Source organism: Argentina anserina, chromosome 3 (genome assembly GCF_933775445.1).
Source record: "Argentina anserina chromosome 3, drPotAnse1.1, whole genome shotgun sequence".
Taxonomy (NCBI): domain Eukaryota; kingdom Viridiplantae; phylum Streptophyta; class Magnoliopsida; order Rosales; family Rosaceae; genus Argentina; species Argentina anserina.
Genome location: NC_065874.1, coordinates 31,858,893 through 31,880,991, shown reverse-complemented (window position 1 = coordinate 31,880,991; position 22,099 = coordinate 31,858,893). Strand labels below are relative to the sequence as shown.

At 36.6% G+C, this 22,099-nt stretch overlaps 3 protein-coding genes and 1 pseudogene across 3 annotated transcripts; 2 read left to right on the top strand and 2 right to left on the bottom strand.

The window, feature by feature from the left end:
* Positions 1 to 997: 997 nt before the first annotated feature.
* Positions 998 to 3,662, bottom strand: LOC126786798 (peroxidase 4-like). The gene is made up of 4 exons (XM_050512724.1): positions 3,399 to 3,662; positions 2,070 to 2,261; positions 1,812 to 1,980; positions 998 to 1,613 (listed from the first exon to the last, which is right to left on the bottom strand). Exons 1-4 carry the CDS (start codon positions 3,627 to 3,629, stop codon positions 1,222 to 1,224), a joined length of 984 nt encoding a protein of 327 aa, XP_050368681.1. The 5' UTR covers positions 3,630 to 3,662; the 3' UTR covers positions 998 to 1,221.
* A 3,836-nt stretch (positions 3,663 to 7,498) lies between these two features.
* On the top strand, positions 7,499 to 8,251 carry LOC126786803 (biogenesis of lysosome-related organelles complex 1 subunit 1). The gene is made up of 3 exons (XM_050512732.1): positions 7,499 to 7,674; positions 7,759 to 7,964; positions 8,042 to 8,251. The coding sequence occupies exons 1-3, from the start codon at positions 7,515 to 7,517 to the stop codon at positions 8,129 to 8,131; spliced, it is 456 nt and encodes a 151-aa protein (XP_050368689.1). The 5' UTR covers positions 7,499 to 7,514; the 3' UTR covers positions 8,132 to 8,251.
* A 1,503-nt stretch (positions 8,252 to 9,754) lies between these two features.
* Positions 9,755 to 11,175, bottom strand: LOC126786799 (peroxidase P7-like). The gene is made up of 3 exons (XM_050512726.1): positions 10,916 to 11,175; positions 10,612 to 10,806; positions 9,755 to 10,489 (listed from the first exon to the last, which is right to left on the bottom strand). The coding sequence occupies exons 1-3, from the start codon at positions 11,126 to 11,128 to the stop codon at positions 9,935 to 9,937; spliced, it is 963 nt and encodes a 320-aa protein (XP_050368683.1). The 5' UTR covers positions 11,129 to 11,175; the 3' UTR covers positions 9,755 to 9,934.
* Positions 11,176 to 19,610: 8,435 nt separating this feature from the next.
* On the top strand, positions 19,611 to 22,055 carry LOC126786806 (cationic peroxidase 1-like; annotated as a pseudogene).
* The last annotated feature ends 44 nt before the right edge of the window (positions 22,056 to 22,099 follow it).

Here is a 22,099-nt window from a genome sequence, read left to right as displayed (position 1 = left end):
GACTTTAGTTAGTACCAACAGTTTCACTAAATTTTTGAAATCTCCAAAATAGAGAAAATAATATGTGGGAGAGATAATATGGTAAACCACGAAAGAAAAATAAAACAAAATTTAGAAAATCAGGTAAAGATTGTAGGTAATGGGAAGTAGATTAACTAAAACTAACAAGTTTTTTTAAGTGATTGTGTAATTCGTAAAAATTTACACAAGTCGATACTAGTTAAAATAGATTTTAAGTTCTGATTGAGATTCTCCATTAATGTTTGTAGCATTGACTATTTCTAATTAGTTGGATGTGAACATGCAATAGTCTCCCATGAGGTTTCATAGATACTAAATACCATAAACATACAATATTAATTGATTCGTACAGTGCCGTTGTTTTATATAATTCAGCTTTGTTCAACAAAGTCATATGAGGTGCTAGCTACTCGCCTACTCATGCCTGCACGTACAATTGAAAACTTGCATCGTGTTGAAGAGTAGATTCACAATTTCAAATTAATTGATTCCTCAAGACTAATTAAACAGGTTACTCTTACTAAAGTTTTCACATGGGCTCAAGTTGTACACTAAACATGACCGAAAATTAATTTTAGGAGTCGCATCATTCATGGAGTTGGGTACCTGAAGTGGTAGTAAGGCCATTCAAAAGGTGGGCCTAGCCCAACCTATTTCTATTCATTAAGGAATTGATGAAAGTCATGAAACTTCTCATTAATCTGTGATGATCCTGTCATTCATCTAGCTTGGTATAGCTAGAGACTGATCCTAGTGTTGTAATATACCATGCATGAAGTACCATGATCTGCATCTATATGCGTCTTACAAAATTGGATCTTATAGTTGAGATGACTTTTACTGATCGACCACTTACTGTGATGAAAATTACCTTTTTTGGGTGCATTTGTGATGGCATGCCAAATCAATGGAATTTTTTTTCACATAATTACTAGCTAGATGACTAATTCACTGGCACATGTACCGGTGCTTGTGCTTGCGGCCGAAAATTGTACAACAGATTTTATTTCATGGAAAGGTTCCAATCTAAATGATCAGAAAGATTACCTAAAGGTAACAGTAATTTTTCAAACACACCTCCATCGAAATATTAATTTCGAATTCAAAAGAACTACATCCCAAGTAACTTGCGGGCTGATTAATCAATCACAGCTTGCTTGCTTTAGCTTACGATCGGCTTTCCATCTCCATGTCCGAGGATCAGTTAGGCTTCCTACAGTTTTTCCTAATCTCACCCTGAGATCCTGTGAGTGGCTTGATATCTCCCATCTTGATCATAGCCTTAACAAAGTCAGAATGGAAGGTCTGAGCACTACCGCTGTATGTTTTAACCAAGGAGTCCGTGGATCCACCATTGAACAAAACTTGATCAGAGTGGAGGAGACCCTTCTTGTTGATGAGGTTCTGGAAGTATTTAGGGTCGAAGCCATTTGGAGTTTGAGTGTCTAGAGGTGCAAGGTTGTTGTCTCCTGATCCAGAGGTGCGCGGGCAACTGTTCTGCCTGGTTCTCGCAAATGAAGTATCGATGTTGGTTTCGTTGTATATGCGTGATCTGAAAACTGTACACCTTGCTTTCCCAATTGTGTGAGCTCCTGGAATGGTCATGTAAAAGCAAGTGCGCTATTAAAAGTCTGGACCGTGAAAGATGGGATGTATTGACAATATGACATGCATGTTTTGTTATGTTTTGACAGCGTAGCTAACATAACTTGTCAAATTATTGCAAACCAAGACATGTTGAATAATTACAAGCGAAGTTTCGTTCAAATATGAGATATGTTGGCAATTACCAGATAAAGCGACCAAGTCTCTTGTAGAGAGGCCTTGATTTTGGAAATTGGTGATGAGGCTGCTTAGGCTTGATGCAGGAGAAGGGATGGCGCCGCTATTGGCAGCAGCGAGGGTAGTAGTCTTGGCATCTCTTCTTCCAAGTTTAACATTCCAGCTTGGCCCTCCAAGCTGCAAAAGTTTAAAGCAAACCGGCCAAGTTTAATCTAGTGTTCATTAAGTGAGAGAACTCAGAACCTGAATGTGTTAGAACAACTCACAATCGCAACGGAGTCACGAGCAGCAATAGTAAGGATATCAGAACACGAAACAACGCCGGGGCATGCTTTTTCGACCTGGGTTTTTATCTTATCAACTACATCAAATCCCCGAAGCGAATTAATGTTGGGACGTGCTGTCTTTTCACCAACGAAAGAGGAAGTGTCGTCTAGGAGTACCGATCCGTCGCAACCCTGTATATATGTACGTTATCAGTTTATCAGAATCTAAATCAATGTTATAAAAAGCAAAGGGGTTCTTAAAGCTTTTGAGTCTTACGATTTAGGCACATAAAACAGAAGTCTTAATTATAAAAAATTAATAATTAAATATGTAAATATATAATTATATATATACAAAAATAATAAATATACATGATAACTTATTAATATATTATATTTAGATATAATGAAATTCATAATCCAAAATTTTTAAATAATTTTCATCAATTTAAACACATTATATATAAAAATATTATTAAAAAATTATTTTTAAGACATAGTAAAATAAGTGAAAAATGTAGTTATAGATGTGAAATGCGTAAGTTTTTTTAAACCTCACTGTCTAAACGAAAAACAAAAACGTTATATAAATAGCATTAATTAAGCTTTTTAAGCCTTAAACTAGTCTTAAAGTGATTTTTTTAAACTTTAATCTCAATTATATATTAATGACTTTCACAGACATGTAAACAGACAGCAAGATTAGGTAAAATTTGTTCGTGAAGCTGGAAAGAGTATACACGCATGCAGTACGTCAATGCAATTATTCTTCCAAAGAAAAGCTAAAGATGATGGTGACAATGCTGAGGATTTAGGCTTTCTTCATTTGCAAACCAGTTGAGTACCTTTTGCTATATACCAACACATGCATGTCTTGAAGCTGAATGCTGCTATAATCAATTAGCCTATTGGCGATTGATGTAAACGTTCTTTTGATGAAAATAAGAGATTGCTGTAAACGTTACAACATGCTATTTCAAGGCACATTAGCCAGTGGCTCGTAAATAGTATTTCATAGTACGTACGTCAATAATATCGGTCTAAAATATAAATATTAAATCATGATGATCCTAAATGATTGTAGATGTGACCGAGCCTGTGATCAGATAAGAAAGCGTGCTTAAACAAACATGACCTTAACAAAACATGCTTAAAATAATTCATTTTCGTTGAAAGAAACCAATGAGTCAATGACTATAAATAATTGGATTTACTAGCATTTAGCTTGATCGAGCTCAGTAGAAGTTTATGCATGAGAAGAGTTTGAACTAGCAGAAATGCATACATATAGTTAACTATACGAAATAATCGAAAATTAGTAGAAATTACATTGACGAAGCAGTCATGGAAGTGAAGGCGGAGGAGAGAAGCCCCCATGCGGTTCTCCTTTGAGATTGCTGACTGAACAACAGACTTGACGGTGCTTAAAACCTTAGGGCAGCTTGCTGAGTAGAAATTCGTCGAGAGTTGAGCACAAGATCTCCCTGTTAAACCAGCAAGAACAGTGAACATGACTAGGACCAGTGCGGAACAGAAAGAAAATCTCATGGCTGAAGCCATTGTTTTCAAAACCAATAACGGAACGACAGTGGATAAATGTGTTTTGTTAGAAAAAATTGTGGTGGAATAGAAGTATATATAGAGGAAGAAGGATGGAGGGTGTAGGGGTTGGCACCGCAGATTACCTAATCCAAAAGACTAGTATTACATTTCATGGCATTGAATTTTAACGCATAGTTTATAATTAAAAGTAGGACAAATTAAGAGATTGATTGAATAAGGTTACATGCAGGGGCATAACCCGAAACCTTTATGTTAATGAACTAGTAGGATAGTCAAATAGAATACACATAGTAATTTGTTTAATTATTATTAAGGGACCACTGAGTTTAATTTGTTTTGGAAATTTGTAGGGTTTTGATGGAGAAACCATGCAGGGAAATGGCTAGAGACCAATATTTCAATATCTTGCTCTGTCAAGAATATATTCGTTTTGGGTTCTTCCTGGACAACTAACAAAGCCATAGTGCCAAAATAGTTGATAGAACGTAAAATCAAATTACTAATAAGGAGAACGATGTTGCAAAAGTCTCACAATGAGATGAACGATTCAGCGTAGCAAGCTTGAATTGTCAATTATTCTCGATGATTGTGAATTGAGAATTGTTGCCAATTTGCCATGCTGCCTGCTGCCATATTTTATATATCTCTGAGGAATCTGCTCAATGCGAATACGATCGACTAAATTTAATATGAAAGTATGAAGACTTTTCTCAGTTCGAGTTTCTTATGTCCTTTCCCTATTCGATCTTTAGCTCCTTTAGAATGGTAAAACCAGCAATTATTGATAATGAATTAACGGCAAGGAACAAGAGAGCTTGCTAGAAAATGGCATGGATTGAAGGATCATTAAACAAGATCAACATAAACCTTAATTACCAACCTAATTATAACCTATCAGTTCAGAAGCATATGCGCGCAATTAAGAAGATTTGTCACTAAGATTAACAAGATATGTGTATTATTGGATTAATGAAGACACTCCCTCAAGAAAGAAACCTATGTTCATTTGCGAGTTAACATTGTATAATATCTAGTTTAATTAAGTAAAGATATTGTCGGCTACTATCAGTACTAGGGGGTGATGATTTATGTCCCAATTATTGGCGAGCACTAGATATAGGCAAATAGTTTTTGGTTCTAGCTATGAGCTATGATAAGCAAGGGTTTGAAATCGACAACATTCATGATATATATATATATATATATATATATATATATATATTTATATATATATATTTATATATCGGTCTAGTGTATGTATAAATTAGTTATAATGCAATTGGACAAGGGCGGAGCCAGAATTTCATAATGGGTTAGACTAGAAAAAAATTTACAATTATTTATGAACTATATATAGAAATTTGAGTTGAGCTAATATTTAATTCTATGTGTGTGTGGTGCCTATATGGTAATTGTATTAATTATTCTAGTCAATAATTATAAATGTAAATTAATTAAATAAAAAATTCATGAATCTTAATTGACATATTTTTCACTAGAAATATTATCATCAACATAATTGTATTAAATGTGATATTAATTAAAATATGTATACTCTATGAAAATAACATTTGCTACCTTACATATTTTCTTAAATAGATTATACCATAACAAAAAAATATTCGCTTTTAGAGAAAATCAAAAGAATTTTATCAAAAATTTTCATCTAAATATAAATGTTGTAGTTAATTTACATAATCTGAAATTTAAAAATAAATATATTTTGCACACACACACATATATATATATCTCGCACGTGCACACACATATTTCAAGCATATTTTTGTAAATTTTAATTTTTAAAATTATATTTTACAAGTATTATTGTGATTAAAAAATGATAAAAAAAGAACAAAAAAATATATTTTTATAATAATTTAAAACCATTAGATTAATAAGGGTATAATTATCTTTTTATTTAAAATAATATTTTTATATAATTTTAATTATTGATATGACAATGTAATATAACATACCACATAAGATTGCGGCGCTCGATGACGTCATATTATAGCGCCCTAACACTCTTATGTTATTTTCACTTCCAATAATAATTAATGTCATATGGATCCCAAAAATCTTCATGTACACGTACTTCGTATTATAATAGATTTATAGTTCTACTAATACCGTTATTAGTGCCTGGGTTTGATTGGATATGAGCTGTGCTGTTGTGTAATAGATCCACTTAAGCATCCTATAGTTTGGTAAGGTAGCTGGGATCAATCCATTCAAATCCATCAACTATTGAAAGTTAGGTGCATGCTATGCAAAACAAACATCAGAAACAGTACGTACTACAGATCGGTCTTGCTGGATATCACGAATTCACGATAACGATCGGCTTCCCGATCGTTCTTGTAGTTTTTCTGTCCGAATTCATGGAATTGCGCTAGCTCATTGAGATGAGACGGTCACAGTTGACTCAAACATCAGATCATAGCGATCGTATTTAAACACACACCCATCAAAAGCTGGTACTGCGGCCGGGCGCCAATGCTTTACATATGTTCCACATATTAATATATAATTTTCGTGTGTGGTTATTTCTTATAAGAAGCCAGAACAATGTGCCCTCGGGGCCTCGATCGGGTAAGCTAATGAGGTTGATCCAGTTAAAGTACTCGTACAAAGAAGCAGTTTTGTTGAAGGATTGTAATTAAGTTATAGTAAGTACGTACTTGTAAGAGTAAATTGAACACGTGAATCATATATCAGTCAAACTTCTAATTAAGCAGTGAAAAGGTTACTCGTAGTCACTTCAAACATAGTATAAAGATGAGGCTGCTCGTAATTTTTGAGTGCTTAATTATGCATAGACTATATAGTAGAGATCTCCAGCTGTTTCGAGGATAAGCGTACGGGTTGCAAAATATGCAGTCCCACCAATTTGAAAGTTCCCGAATCAAGTATATGATGTTTTATAATATATGTTGGTCATTTTAGCAATGAGTCACGATACATGACTACTCGGACTAGATGCAATGGAGAATTAGCACTCGCTTTCTAATCATCCGACTAAGCCACTATCATATCATATCATATACTAGACTACTAATTGGAGAAGAAAAATTGAAAATTTTTACATAAGAAGTGTGCTTGAAAATTTGGCTTTAGTTATATGCTCTCGATTATCCTTTCATTGAATAAGAAGTGTGTTTTATCGTAGTTTATATTTAGAGCATTTATAGTTAGTTGATGATAAGATTTGCATTCTAAATTACTATGTTTACCAAACTCTAAGTAATAGCCTATTGCCTAACCTTAGTTTAATAAACTTGAAAATGGAGAACGAAGTACTCTTAAGTAATAGTCTAGTTTCTATTAAATAGAAAGCGCAAACTTCAAAGACCACCTAATCCTCCTCTTACATACCAATCATAAGGTCGATTTTCGTCCGTTCGTCCGTTCATCCGTTCATCATAACTGTTCAGTACGTAAGCTTGCTTTTGCATGCTTAAATCGCACACTTATAATTGAAATCAACGAGTTTGATCTATAATATTTATAAGAGTGGGGCTAAAACCCTAACTAACCAACCTACTAAAATCTTCATCTTCAAGCAAACACCTTTAGACTTTTTCATGCAGCCTTCCCTATCAGACAATCTCTTTCGGTTGTTGTTATAAGTCAAAAACAATCGAGATCTCACTGACTACTAGTTTGTTGTGCTTGTTTTTTCTTTTATTATCGAAAAAACAAATCGACATCTCTGAATAATCCCGACCCCAACGGCCTAATCCCGATCCCAACGGCCCAACTCCTGATTCTAAGCCCATCAGCGTTAATCAGGGATTGGAAAATAAAAGTGGGCCGGCCCATAAATGACTTACAATACGAGTTTTGCCGACGGCAACCGTTTTGTTCAGACTCGATTGAGCTATGTACACCCAGTCTTCTCTTCCTCTCGCTTACACCGGCGTGCCGTCATCGTCGTCGGCGTCCTTTACGACGGAACCGGAACCAGGCAGCCTAGAAGGCGCGCTCCTTCAATTGGTCCAGGAGCACCACCAGAACTCCCTCAAGCTCCGCGAACGCACAGGTCAGTGACTCACTCGGTTTCCCCAAATTGGTTGAAATTAGGGTTTCGATTTAGGGTTTGATTAGATTGGGGTTGTTGGAGCAGACAGAGCGAAGAAGGACGCGATCAAGAAGGCGGCGCGTGCGGCGGAGCTGATGGTGGAGGCGGTGAACGGAGGGGTGCAAGAGTCGTTTGTTAACGAGAAGCGGATTGAGCATGAGATTCGGGCTTTAGCGGCCACCATTACCCGATTCACGAAGCAAACGGATCAGTGGCTCTCCGTCACTAATTCCATCAACACTGCTATTAAGGTCGGGACTTCAATTTCAGTCTTTTTTTGTGGATTATTTTGTTCTGCAAGTGATTAATGTTGGTTTTTGTATTGCAGGAAATTGGGGACTTTGAGAATTGGATGAAGATCATGGAGTTTGATTGTAAAAGCATCACTGCAGCTATACACAACATTCACCAAGCTTGAGGCTTTGAGCTAAGTTTTGTTTCAGCTATGTAAATTCTTATCACTTACTATGTATCTTGTAATCCTTGAACTAGATGCATTTTCGATCTATTTGTGATTATAATGAAAATTAAAATTTGTCAATTTTCTATAATTCAGTGGTTGCTTGAGCAGATGTGAAGTTGTAGCTAAAATTAGGTTAGTACTTAGTACTCTGAGGGGTGATGCAAATAGGGTATTTGAAGTGTTAGTCAAGTTATTATTACCTAGTTCATCTGAATCAAAGCTGACATGGGAGTTAGCTAGCCTATCCAGATCTCAAATAGAAGTTAAACGCACTGTAGTTCTCATCATGTCATATGAAAAGGAAGCAGAAGGAAATTGTCCAATGTCAACTGTATAAACATATAAGAAACTCAAGTTGTACGTTAGGCCATGGATTAGTTGTCTCTTGTTTGTCTCCTATTTCATTGTCAATTTCCAAGGAATAGCCAAGAACCCTAGAAGAAGTTTCCTGGATCCGCAAGTTCTGAAGGGATTTGGACTTCGGCTCTCATTCTGTAATCTTATATCTGAATTCACCATCAAAGTTCCAGTAAGACTTGGTTTATAAACAGAGTTGTTAATCTTGATTTCATCACGTTTTAGTCTTACGATCGTATCTAATAAAGTAATCTTCTGTCTGAATTCACCATCAAATTCACAGCAGACTTGGTCCACGAACAGAGTTGTTGACCTGGATTTCGTTTCGTTTTAGTATTGTGATGTAGTCGCGTACCTAAGTATTTTGGCTTTTGCTTAATAGTATTGCCCTCTTGCATGATACGGTCGTACTGTCATACTAGTAAATCTTATTTTCTAGAGAGTATGAAGAACAAGAAGTACGGTTCTGTATAATATGTATTCATCTTTGTCTTCTTACTGATGAAGTTAACCTGGTCAAGCTGGATAATGTTCAATCGGTTGGAATCGTTCACCATTTAAGAATAGAAGATGTCCAAGTATACTCACGTTTCCGGAGCCTTGCACATCAAGGTAACACGATGGGTGTAAAATTGGACTTGTGATTAAATTAATTATGATAATGTTCACATTAAAAACTCTGGAAAACTATTTTACAATATATGTTAAGCACAAAAGATTCTAAACTTCTAAAGCCTTTCGATCATGGTAGAAAGTTCTGCAGAGAACGCGTGTATATGCAACTCTATTCACATTAATAGATGTATACACGCGTCTATTCACATTAATAGATTACGGTGGTTTGAAAAGAGACTGATATAGGCCAGTTTTTTAATTTGATGATATTTTAGTTTAATTTTAAATATTTCTGTAGTCTGTTCATTTATAAGTGCCACCTTTGTTTCTGATGAACTATTTTCTGAATTATATAACTAACACTGTCACAGCTATATTCTTATCCTGTATTTCAACCTTTGCTTTGCTAGACATACACGAAAATCTTCTATATACTAGCATGAGATCGAAGTAAATATTTTCAAGCTCAACTCAGAACACGTACTGTTCTAATAAATTATCTCATTATTCTCATATGGTGTGCCTTAAATCCATCATATAAGTTAATGAAGTTTGATTCTAAGCTTCTAGATGGAAAATGAGTGAAGAAGAGGAGAGGGTACGTACTCGCATTCAAATTTTTACTTGCAATTCAAAAAGAGTTTATTATTGAACAAGAATAAAGATAATTTCCCTTCGGGTACATTTACAACCAGATTACATTCACACTCGACCATGAACACCAAGATAATATAATAGTTCCTCTACATATTTTATTTTTTGAGCATATGTTTAGACGTTTAGTTATCAGTTGATCTTCCTGCAGTTGCGTCTCACTTCACCAGCATTTCCAGTAAGAGGCGCTATATTACCCATCTTGATCATTGAAACGGAAAAGTCATTAAAAAATTCGTACAGGTTCGCGCTATAGTATTGCACCAACTTATCACTGTCACTTCCGTCGCCCTTGAACAATTCCTGATCAGAGTGTAGGAGGCCTTTAAATTTCAACAAGGAATTTAAATACGTTGTATCGAATTTCCTTGGGGTTGCATCAAGTGGCTTTAACTTGTTGTCTCCACCATTTGATGGGCATTTTCGTCTGGCAGAAGCTGCAAACTTGGCGTTTATGTTGGTATCATTGTAAATCCTGTCTCTGAAGGTAGTGCAGCGAGCTTGTCCAATGGTGTGAGCAGCTGAGAGGAGTACTAAGTCTTTGAGGTCAAGACCCTTAGATTGAAAGCTAGATAGAAGCTGTGAGAAGCTGAAAAATGGGGGAGGCAGGCCTCTATTCGCATCATTTACGCTTGCTGTTCGTGCATCTCTTCTGCCCAGTTGTACTTTGTACGAAGGACCTCCTAGCTGAATCACACACACACACAGATAACATTAAGCTTTCAATTTCATGGCTTCGGTTCGATCTTGATCTCTTAATAGAAAGTATATTGTGCATGGTATGAATCAGCGGTAATGCATGCACTCACAAGGTTTACAGAATCACGAGCTGCAACGGCTAATATATCAGCGCAGGAGACAACACTACGCTTGCAAACTTTGTCGACAGCTGCTTTGATTTCGTCGATCACTTGGAATCCTCTGATGGACCCAGCATTTGGTGCGGCTGTCTTCTCACCAGTGAAGCTCGAAGTGTCATCTAGCAGAACTGATCCATCGCAACCCTAAAGTGTCCAACAGTACGTACGTATATAATTAAACACGAATATATATGTTATGATAAGTTAGCGTTTTTAGGAACGACGGATCCGTTTCGTTTCAGATTAAACTTACGTTTACAAAGCAATCGTGGAAGTGCAGACGCAGTAGAGAAGCTCCCATACGCGGTTCATCATCGACAGCTTGACAGACAATTCTTCTAATTTCTGGAAGTGCCTCAGGGCAGACTTCGTCGTAGAAGCCAGCATTTAGTTGCGCTGACGATGGTGTTATAACAAAGGCAGCTAAAACTGTAAGGCAGACTAGGAAAGATCGTAGAGGAGCCATGGCAAGTTCTTTGATTTGCTGGTGATCGAATGAGTGTTGAACATTACGACTTCGAGTTTATATAGAGGGAAACTTGCCCTGCACTTGTTCATTTTAATCAATATCTCTTCATATATAATATTTAGCTGATTTGATCTTTTAACTGATCAAGATAGAGCCTGGTAATATATGATTAGACCTGTTCCAAGAGATGATCCATTCTTGGTCGGGTGTATTTAGATATATAATTGCAGTGTATAATATAATATATATGCATGCATCGACTTATTCCACTTTACAAAATTGGCTCATCAAGCGTTAAATCCATTTCTAGGACCCAAATTGCTTAATTTGTTCCATGCATAAAGGGCTAAATTTTTCATCGGAAATTACTCATCTTTTTTATGAGTTGAACATAGTAATTAAGAAGACCTTAATTGGCTCCATCCTATATAGCAGTAACAATTAACTTGGTCAATCGCGCTCTCTTGGTGTCGATTCTCATACAAAAGAGACTCATATCAGTGAGAGTTATATTGGTCATCTCTGCTCCATCTTTCAATTCTCTTCACTCCTCACCGGCCTCATACATTTGTATATATATAGTTAGGGATTCTAACATATGGCTCTCCGAAGTGAATCGAATTAGGGTTTTCAAATAACACTAATTAACATTTCATTTTCAACTTAACCGCTTGAAGTTAAACAAATGTAGAATACTTAAATTTCTTGTACCTACTCATTAGTTTAACAGCTTGAAGTACGTCAAATGCATGCAATTGGCTTATATTATACGTTCGAACATCTGGCTCTTCTTAATCTGAGATTTGGGCTTATACTTCAACCATGCCAGACCGTCAAAAGGCAAACTAGACCTTTGTTGCGCGCTTGTCTTCTCCACCTGACTAATGTCGTCCATAACCTTCAAAAGGTGCACATGCTCCGCCGCAGCCCTTGCAACATTCCGGCTACCACCGCCAGAAGATCACCAGTAAGGCTGACTCCCAGAGTCCCCGGAAAGCCGGATCACCATATTATATTGTTCTGATCTGAGCTGCCACCTTGATGCATAACGTGTAGAATAATATGTAAATATTACTTTTCTTGTATTTATAGATTTCCTTTTACGATAATACTTGTATCTCTATATATACATCTGACATTGGAGAATAATATATCGAAGCATTAATCTCATATCGTATTCCTAAATTGTACTTGGTATCAGAGCAAGTTCGATATTTCGAATATGCATCTGAAAACCTGAATCTCATAGTTTACCATAAATCACTCCGTACCATCATTATTGAATCCCAAATTACCACATATCTGAATCCCTGAATTGTAAAACCCTAGATATCATAACAAATACCACCACCAAACCGTAGAACCCGAATTTCGCTGAATCGTAAAACCCGAATTTCCCATCACCAAGTAGAACTCACAAGAAGAACCAAACCAGTTGTGGTCCCTGCAGAAAAGTATCCTTGAAGCCTAGCCGCGTCGTAGCCCAAGTCAAAGACAGTTTGTTTCTGCTGCAGCAGCGTGGTCCCTACAATCCCATATTCTGTCATCACGTGGAGATCCTTTGAATACACCAAAAGACATCATCACCATATATACCATCCGTAATACTCTGAAAATTCGTATTAAATTTCCAATGAGTTACACGATATTATTAAGTTGGTCATTGTCCAATTTTATTAGACGAGGATGAAAACGAAAGGGTTCGAAATATTAATCGGTCGGAAACGTTCAATTTGGCGAGTCTAAAAGTTGACTTTTGACTCATTAGTTTTTTTAGAAAACTTCTTACATGAAAGTCGTAGAGCTTGTTGATACGAATTCATGGACACGTGGCACGCCTAAATCGGAGTTCGTATGAAGAAGTTACGAATCAAAAGGTATTTGGACATTTTTGTAAAATAGTATAAATAGGGAAATTGAAGAGAAAAAGGGAAAAAAATCCAGAAATTCTTTCTCCCGAGCAGCCGACTTTGGGCCGCCGGATCTCCGCCATCCGGCCACCATAGAGTGGCTCACTGGTCACGTTTGAAAAGTTGCTGCATCCCCTGTCAATTGGTGGTAGCGCCACCCGCCATCTCGCCGCCGTTTAGGAGCGGTGAAGCCCGGAAGTTCTTCCAAAAAAGCATATTTCGCCGAACTTCAACTCGTCAGATCTCCCTCCTCCGGCAACCAATATGTACGATTCTTGTCCAATTTTGAAGGTATCCTTCCATACTACAAACCCTCTAAAAGATTTAACCTCAATCGTTGTATGCTAGGAGAATCGAAGAAAAGAAATTCTAGGTTTTTAAATTGGGGCTTTTCGATTCTTGTTAAATTCAAGTGTTTAGGCTCAGAATTAGACTTTGTGGTGAACTAGGAAGTTGTTAGGAATGTCATTTAGATTGTGGTGATGAAATCTGGTGGTCATTGGTGGCGGTCGGTGAACAGTAGCGCTGCATGAATAGTATTGTGAACATTATTCATGAACAATTACGGCGAACAGTGAACAATGAACAATACTGTGAACAGTTTTTAGTGACCAGTACATTGGAATAGTGTTTTAGTAAACAGTACATTGGAACAGTGTTTTAGTAAACAGTACATTGGAACAGTGTTTTAGTAAACAGTACATTGGAACAGTGTTTTAGTAAACAGTACATTGGAACAGTGTTTTAGTAAACAATACATTGGAACATTGTTTAGTAAAACAGTAAAACATGAAAAGTGTTATGTGAACAATGTTGTATGAACAACATTTAGCTGTACTGAAATCGTCACCTGATATTTTACGTATCATTTTCTAAGCATTTTATCAGGCTATTAGGTGACCGACGAAACGAGTTAGAAAACTACTTTCAGTGTCGCGGAAGTTGCACGCAGGAAATAAGGTGAGTAAACCTCACAATGATCATCATGATCGAAGTAATATTATAATTATTGAATTTAGTTGAGTTGTCACCATAGTCGTTGCATCATTAGTTTATAAAAATTATTTAAAAAATATGTTTTGGTTTAAATTACGTGAACTTGATCGTCTACGGTTCATGGGTAAGTGAAACACTATTTTAATAAATTTTTTTAAAAAGGTTTTAGTGATTCATAATTACGCTTAATTAAAAAGAATGAATTATGATATGTATATGATTTATGGATTGTGTATGTGTATAATTGGTAAAATAGGTACATATATATATGGTTTGTTATATTATATACTGTCATAATTTCCATTTGTGAATGAGTTTATTATAGCTTTGATATTTATTTATTTGAGCATGTCTTTTGGATTTGTACAATAACTTGTGATGGTTGTTTGTACGTGGTTTTAACTTGAGTTATGTTAAAACGTTTTTGTGGTCTGTGGACCTGTTTCAGACGTGTTGGCATGTCAGAACCTAGCCTTGGCCGGGCGACAGTTACGATTCAGTTAGAGCTCTAGTCTGTCTGCAGGGGTACTAACATGAGGGGTAACAGAGGTGTACCAACGCTTATGAGTACCCATATTTTGGATATTTGGTAGCAAGTGGTTGCCTAATGTCGGGCGGCGTACTAACATGAGGGGTAACAAAGGTGTACCAGCGCTCATGAGTACCCGTATTATAAATGTATTTGGGTAAACAGAGGGGTTGCCCGATTTCTCATGAGCACGCATATTTTCAGATACTATTAAACAACTAGATGGGCCATCCAATGACTCATGAGTATGAGTACATTTATAATTAAATGTTTTCAGTATTTTCTTCTGTGGGTAACAGATGGGTTACCGGCTTATGAGTACCCATATTTTTGGATATTGGGTAGCAAGTGGTTGGCCAATGTCTGGTGGCGTACTACATGAGGGGTAACAAATGAGTACCAGCGCTCATGAGTACACGTATTATAAATGTATTTGGGTAAACAGAGGGTTTGCCCGATTTCTCATGAGCAAGTATATTTTCAGATATTATTGGACAACCAGATGGGCCGTCTAATGACTCATGAGTACATTTATAATTAAATGTTTTCAGTATTTTCTTCTGTGTTTATATACGAGTTGTATTCTTGATTCACTCATACAAGCTGCAAAACTTACCGGGTTTGTGTTTACAATCTCGGTGCACCTATTCGATGGTGTATGAGATAATTATGCAGCTATGGATTAACATAATTAGAGGGCTTTCGCTAAATATTGTCGAAGATTTCATTCTCCTGTTTGTGGTGAGGATTGAGTGAATTTTACATTTCCATTAGTTGTGTATTATTCCAGTTGACTGAGTCATGATGTGGACTCAGCTTTGATACACTGTTATGATAAGATGATTTCAATATATTTGAGATTGTTTTTGAGTTTTCATGACTTCGAATTCAAATTTTTATCATTTGAAATTCTGGGTTGTGACAAAGTCCCTCTTCCCAGATCCATCTCCAATCTCCCTTCCCACCGCTACAGGGACAAGAACTACAACCGCCGTCGCAAGGCCTGACCATCTCCGCCACCACACTCGCCCATCCTTGCAAACACCGCTATAATTTTTGGCCTAATCCCAGATCCACTCCACCGGAATCTCCGATCATGAAACAGGAGTACAAGACCGTCCCGTCCGACTGCACAAACCACACGCCAGTGAGGCCAGAAACCAGCGCTGGCGCAGGCCGGATGAAAGACACAAACAACGACGATAAACATTTCTCCAAAACCTAGCGCGTGGGGCACGTTCTCCGTTTTTAAAGATGAATTGACTTATTTGTGTTATGAACTTATGATACATGTATGGCTGCACTACTTAATGGATAAATATTAATAGATAAATATTTTTCATTATTAATTACAAGTTCATTGACAAAACATCTAAGATTCACGAAAAATGGCACGGGAAACAATTCTTATTGTCAAATGGCTCATGGTGGGAAGTGCTTCAAGAAACAGTTTGTTATAGTAATAAACAGATAATTTTGCAGATCCACCCAATTTAAAATTAGATTTGGTTAACTTGTTAATTAGTTGTACCATTCCAAATTAATCAGCTAGTTTTATGTGCCAACTGCTTGATTGATTACAAAAACTATTAATTATCCCGTACCCGTTGATTTTGAAAGAGGAGTAGGTAATATTAGACAAATCTTTCTGATATATATATATATATATATATATATATATATATATATATCACTAGATAGCAATCAACCTACAGACGTGCGTGCATTTGTCGGTGAATTAAGATGATTAAATTTGCAAAGTCAATGTTGAAATTTTCCAAGTAAATTGCCAAATCATTACATATGTAGACCGTAGAGAGATGAACGCGGTAGCAGATAATTTAACGAATTCAGTTGTTGGATCCATTGATCGATAGCTCTAATTTAAACAGTGTAGGCAGAGCTGGGATGCTTGTATTATTGCATACTGCAATAATTTAAACGGGGAGAATTCAACAAATGATATCTCAATTATTGGTCATTCTAACTTTTAGTACTCACATTTGAAATCTATCGTATTTGTAACTCAAGTTTCTATTTCAGCTTAATTTTAGTTAATTTCATCAATTAACATCGGTTGTGGCTTCATTTCCCACCAATTTTTAAGGGCATTTTCGTGACTTTATTATTTTTCGATTTCATCTTTCCTTTTCCTCCAATTTCAACTTCTATTTTTTTTAAAACTAAGTTAATTAATTCACATCATTTCATTATAAATTTAATAAGTGGGCAAATTCAACAAACAGTTTCTCAACTATTAGTTATTCTAACTTTTAGTACCTCACATTTGAAAACTATCGCATTGGTACCTCAAGTTTTTATTTCAGTTTAATTTTAGTTCTTTCCGTAAATTAATACTACAAAAAAATAATTCAGATTGCCACGGCGAGCGACCGTCATCAAAAGTCAATTTGTCATTGCAAAAGACCAACGGCGACGGCTTTGCGTCGACAAATCAACCGTCGCTAAAATAGGCAACGCAATTACTAGATGCCACGGTTTTTCGCCATCACTAAAATAATTGGTGACAGGAAAGCCTTGTCGTCGCAAGTCTTAAGACGGAAAATGTGCCGTTGCAAATAGGAATTGTGTCGTGGCACATTTACATACAACGCGATGGAATATTTGCCATCGTTAAGTATATTTTATGTAATAAACAAATTTGAAATCCAAAAATTAAATAATCTAACAAATTCTGGAAATCCATAATATAATTTTCTCATTCATGAAATTGTAGGCCAAAAGCAATACTATGTCATTGCCAAATACATCTTTAATTGTTCTGAGGAATAATACAATCTAACTTCACTTAAAATTCTATATAAACCTAGTGCCAAAACTAATATATCATTGTCCATCACAGCCAGTCACTTTCACCTCACATGTAACTTTATTTCCTACTAATTTTTAAAGGCATTTTCGTCATTTTATTTTCCACTAATTCACTTAGTTTATAGCCAACATTTTATACTATTTAAATTAACCAATTGTTATATAAGCATTTTCTTTTGTTTTTGAAACATTTAAATGCCTATGAATTTATGATAGAGTTTTGGAGCATATTATTATAACAATATGGTTGTTGGTTGATGGACATATACAACATGAAATATATGTTGGTTTATTTTGTAATTGTGAACTTTAGCTTGTTTGTAATAGTTGTGGTAAATAAAGAATGATTATTAATTTTATAATGAAATTATGTGAATTAATTAACTTAGTTTTTTTTAATAGAAGTTAAAATTGGAGGAAAATGAAAGATGAAATCGAAAAATAATGAAGTCATGAAAATGCCCTTAAAAATTGGTGGGAAATAAAGCCACAAATGATGTTAATTGATGGAAGAAGCTAAAATTAGGCTGAAATAAAAACTTGAGGTGCTAACGCGATAATTTTCAAAATGTGAGATACTAAAAATTAGATTACTAATAGTTGAAATACCGTTTGTTGAATTCTCCGAGTTAAACAAGAGACGGCGAAAATGGAATCCTGATTATATTGACTTCTGGGGGATATTGAAACAATGGCATAACTAATACTAAAGTCAATTGAGTTTATACGTACTTTATACCAGTGCGTTTACGTTGTATGTATCCCAGACTCGCTCGTCGCTAGCCGGAGGTCGGTAGTTAATTAGGTACTAATTATCAAACATATAAATTAACATACTTTCAGGTAGGAACTAACGAGTCCTACTATACAACAAGGATCTTTATAATTGCTCCTTCTATTTGGGGTGTGTCAAAAATAAGGGGCAACATTGTAGGATACCCCATATTATTCCAAGTACGTGCTAGAATGAATTTATCTAAACGTTTCCTAGTTACAGACCACACTAATCATGGAGGAATAACTAAATGATGAGAAACAAATTGTTAATGGATGAACAGCTCACAATCCTTGTAACTTATTTGATTGATTGTAAGGTCCTTCTCTCATGGGAGAGAAGTAAACTTCTAAGCCATGCATCAATATGCAGCGTCCTTGTGACCGGAAGGCATGCATTCGCAAATCGTGAACCTGATAACCCACTATATAGGAGTTTTGGGCTTTCACGTACAAAATCAATTAGTAATGACAAAAAATAATTGAAGAAGAAAATCGAAGTCAAGAAAATCGAAGAAAATCAACCTGATAACCATATAGATGTTTTAATTTAAACAAATTAAAGATGTCAAAGCTAGAATGACAATTCTGCAAATTAAGTTGAAGAAAATATTTTGGATAGTACAGTTGAGCAGGAACCCATGCATATAAGCAGTAAACATACAATATCTAGAATTGATATACAACTATAATCATCAAACTTCATTATGTATATTCTTGGAGACGTACTATGTGTTGTTTCAGCTGACTTGTCTAGCGCACTGTGAGATGGAGCTAAAGAGTTTCGGTGATTTTAATTTAAAATGCAATCCAAATATAATACGCCCTAGGCTAAAAGCGTATGCTAAATGCCTAGCTAAACTGATGAACGTCCCTATATTTTCTTGTATGTCGCGAAAGTTTTTTCTTTTCTGTATATTCATGAAGCTACAAGCCCATGAAATTCTTGCATGCAAGTTAGCCATTGTAATGATACTTTTGGATTTTAATTTGGGTTAGTACGTGGCTCCCCTTCTTCTTGCGGATATGTTTTTAATTAGCAGCGTTGGTTTTTCTTGCTTGTTAAGTTTACTCGAGTATATCTATATGCGTGTGTTGATGAAGAGGTTAGAGGAAGTCCACGATCTCTGCAGTGCAACCTTGTACAAATAATTGAATCAACGAATTACCAGCGCTATTATATGAATGAATTCTCTCTTCAAAAAAAAAACTCTGTTGATTATTAATTAAACAATGCATGAAACTCTGAATTAATCTACCATTGAAATCGGATACATGAAAATATTAATATGAATGTGTTGATGTAAACATGGCATGGGGAAGATATATAACACTATTGTATGATCACCTGACCACTATATATGAACACACACTTCTCCATCTTTTATGCACTTCAGAGTTGGTTAATTATATCTCAAGTATCTAGTTAACACCAACTATGGCCAGTCAATCTGTCTCAGTTTGGATCGTTATTGTAATGATCCCTACATGTACTACAGCACAACTCGTTCCTGATGTGTATAAGAAAGCTTGTCCTCAGGCATTACCGATCATCAGATCAGTGGTCAAGAAAGCGATTAATCGTGAGGCTCGTATTGGAGCATCGCTACTACGACTTCACTTCCATGACTGCTTTTTGTCAACGTGAGTTCCAGGTTCACGTATGTTCAAGCTAGGCTGGAGTAGTTATTGTTCAATTTTTGTTAACTAGTTACTAGTTAGCATGCATTAATTAGAGTCTAGCTTAACTTAGCTTTATAATACTGTTATTATCATATTCTCTCCCATCTTAAACTTCAATTATTTGATCGAGCTACAAGATATCCAACCGCCGGTTGAATTTTGTTTTAGATTTGAAACATTCGTTCATGCAACACTAGTTAATAATATTCGAAAATTAATTGATGTGGCGGCACATAGATTAGTATGAACTCTTGATAATCTTAGGGCTGGGGTTGTAATTGCAGGGGTGTGATGGATCAATTTTGCTGGATGACACTGATAACTTCACTGGTGAGAAGACGGCAGCTCCAAATCTGAACTCCATTAGAGGTTTTGACGTAGTTGAGGATATTAAAGCAACTCTCAACAGCGACTGCCATGGAAATGTGGTCTCCTGTGCAGACATCTTAGCTGTTGCAGCTCGCGACTCCGTTGAGATTTTAAGTACTATGATAAGCTAGTCTTCCGATCTTTAAAATGATTACGTTAAACTTGATCAGATGGATATTTATATTTAGATTGAAAGTCTAATATACCACGTACATGTCATGAAACATTCCCAATATTCTTATATAATTGTGATTTTGTTAACTAGATGGGAGGTCCGTCCTACTCCTATGAAGTACTGTTGGGCAGAAGAGATGCAACTGTTAAACAGCGACAAGCGTGGTCCGTGGACCAACTGTACCGATATTGTCCTAACTTAACCACCTCACATGTGTTGGGTTTTAATCACAAAAGGCCTCGGTCCAACTGGTTATTATCCACCCACTTATAAGTTTTATTTTCTTTGTCACTTCTTAGATGTGGGATCTCTCCTCTCCAACACGCCCCCTCACGTGCAACCTAACTTTTAGGTCTGCACGTGACAGATTAACATCACACATACTGGGATGAAAGAAACTAAGGTCCAGTAACCAACGACACTTAGTGGCCATCCAATCGGAAATCCTCCGATGGCATGACAAAGTGGCACCCAACTCGGGCCCACGAAAGATTGGAGGCGCGACTGAAGAGGGACCCGCTCTGATACCATGTTAAACAGCGACAAGCGTGGCCCGTGGACCAACTGTACCGATATTGTCCCAACTTAGCCACCTCACAGGTGTTGGGTTTTAATCACAAAAGGCCTCGGTACAATTGGTTATTATCCACCAACTTATAAACTTTATTTTCTTTGTCACTTCTTAGATGTGGGATCTATCCTCTCCAACACGCCCCCTCACGTGCAACCTAATTTTTAGGTCTGCACGTGACAGATTAACATCCCACATACTGGGATGAAAGAAACTAAAGTCCAGTAACCAACGACACTTTATGGCCATCCAATCGGAAATCCTCCGATGGCATGACAAAGTGGCACCCAACTCGGGCCCACGAAAGATTGGAGGTGCGACTGAAGAGGGACCCGCTCTGATACCATGTTAAACAGCGACAAGCGTGGCCCGTGGACCAACTGTACCGATATTGTCTTAACTTAACCACCTCACAGGTGTTGGGTTTTAATCACAAAAGGCCTCGGTACAATTGGTTATTATCCACTCACTTATAAGCTTTATTTTCTTTGTCACTTCTTAAATGTGGGATCTCTTCTTTCCAACAGCAACAACTGCAAGCACAAATGATGCCAGTAGAAACCTTCCTCCTCCGTTTTTCGACTTCCCTCAACTTCTTTCCAACTTTCAATCCCATAGTTTAGACCTACGTACAAGACCTGGTCCTTCTCTCGGCTGGTCACACCATCGGACTAGTTAGGTGCACTACTTTCCGGACCAGGATTTACAACGAAACCAACATAGACCCTGACTTTGCAACCTCCCTAAAGCAGAGTTGTCCTTCGAACGGTGGAGATGACACATAGCACCACTAGATTCAACAAGAGCCAGATTTGACACTGTTTACTGCAATGCTTTTCTGGAGAAAAAGGGTCAGCTCCACTCTGACCAGGAGCTCTTTAAAGGCGATGCTGCCATGCTGGTGACAGTGATAACCTGGTGCAGCATTACGCTAACAACCCGCAGGACTTTGCGGTTGATTTTGGAGCTTCAATGATCAAAATGGGTAACATGAAGCCTCTCACCGGATCTGATGGTGAGATTAGACTCAACTGCAGGAAAATCAACTAGCTCAGATAGATATGTATCGAAGTCCTATAAGCTTGGATATACACGCGTACGTACTGGAGACTGAAGTATTTAGCATATG

Excerpts from the sequence above, each read along its gene's own strand:
- LOC126786798 (XM_050512724.1), bottom strand. The coding sequence starts at position 3,629 with ATGGCTTCAGCCATGAGATTTTCTTTCTGTTCCGCACTGGTCCTAGTC. Across the intron at positions 1,981-2,069 it reads CTCGTGACTCCGTTGCGATT|CTTGGAGGGCCAAGCTGGAA; the intron begins GTGAGTTGTTCT and ends AAACTTTTGCAG. Across the intron at positions 1,614-1,811 it reads AGACTTGGTCGCTTTATCTG|GAGCTCACACAATTGGGAAA; the intron begins GTAATTGCCAAC and ends TGACCATTCCAG.
- LOC126786803 (XM_050512732.1), top strand. The coding sequence starts at position 7,515 with ATGTACACCCAGTCTTCTCTTCCTCTCGCTTACACCGGCGTGCCGTCA. Across the intron at positions 7,675-7,758 it reads CAAGCTCCGCGAACGCACAG|ACAGAGCGAAGAAGGACGCG; the intron begins GTCAGTGACTCA and ends TTGTTGGAGCAG. Across the intron at positions 7,965-8,041 it reads CCATCAACACTGCTATTAAG|GAAATTGGGGACTTTGAGAA; the intron begins GTCGGGACTTCA and ends TTTGTATTGCAG.
- LOC126786799 (XM_050512726.1), bottom strand. The coding sequence starts at position 11,128 with ATGGCTCCTCTACGATCTTTCCTAGTCTGCCTTACAGTTTTAGCTGCC. Across the intron at positions 10,807-10,915 it reads TCCACGATTGCTTTGTAAAC|GGTTGCGATGGATCAGTTCT; the intron begins GTAAGTTTAATC and ends TGGACACTTTAG. Across the intron at positions 10,490-10,611 it reads CTCGTGATTCTGTAAACCTT|CTAGGAGGTCCTTCGTACAA; the intron begins GTGAGTGCATGC and ends TGTGTGATTCAG.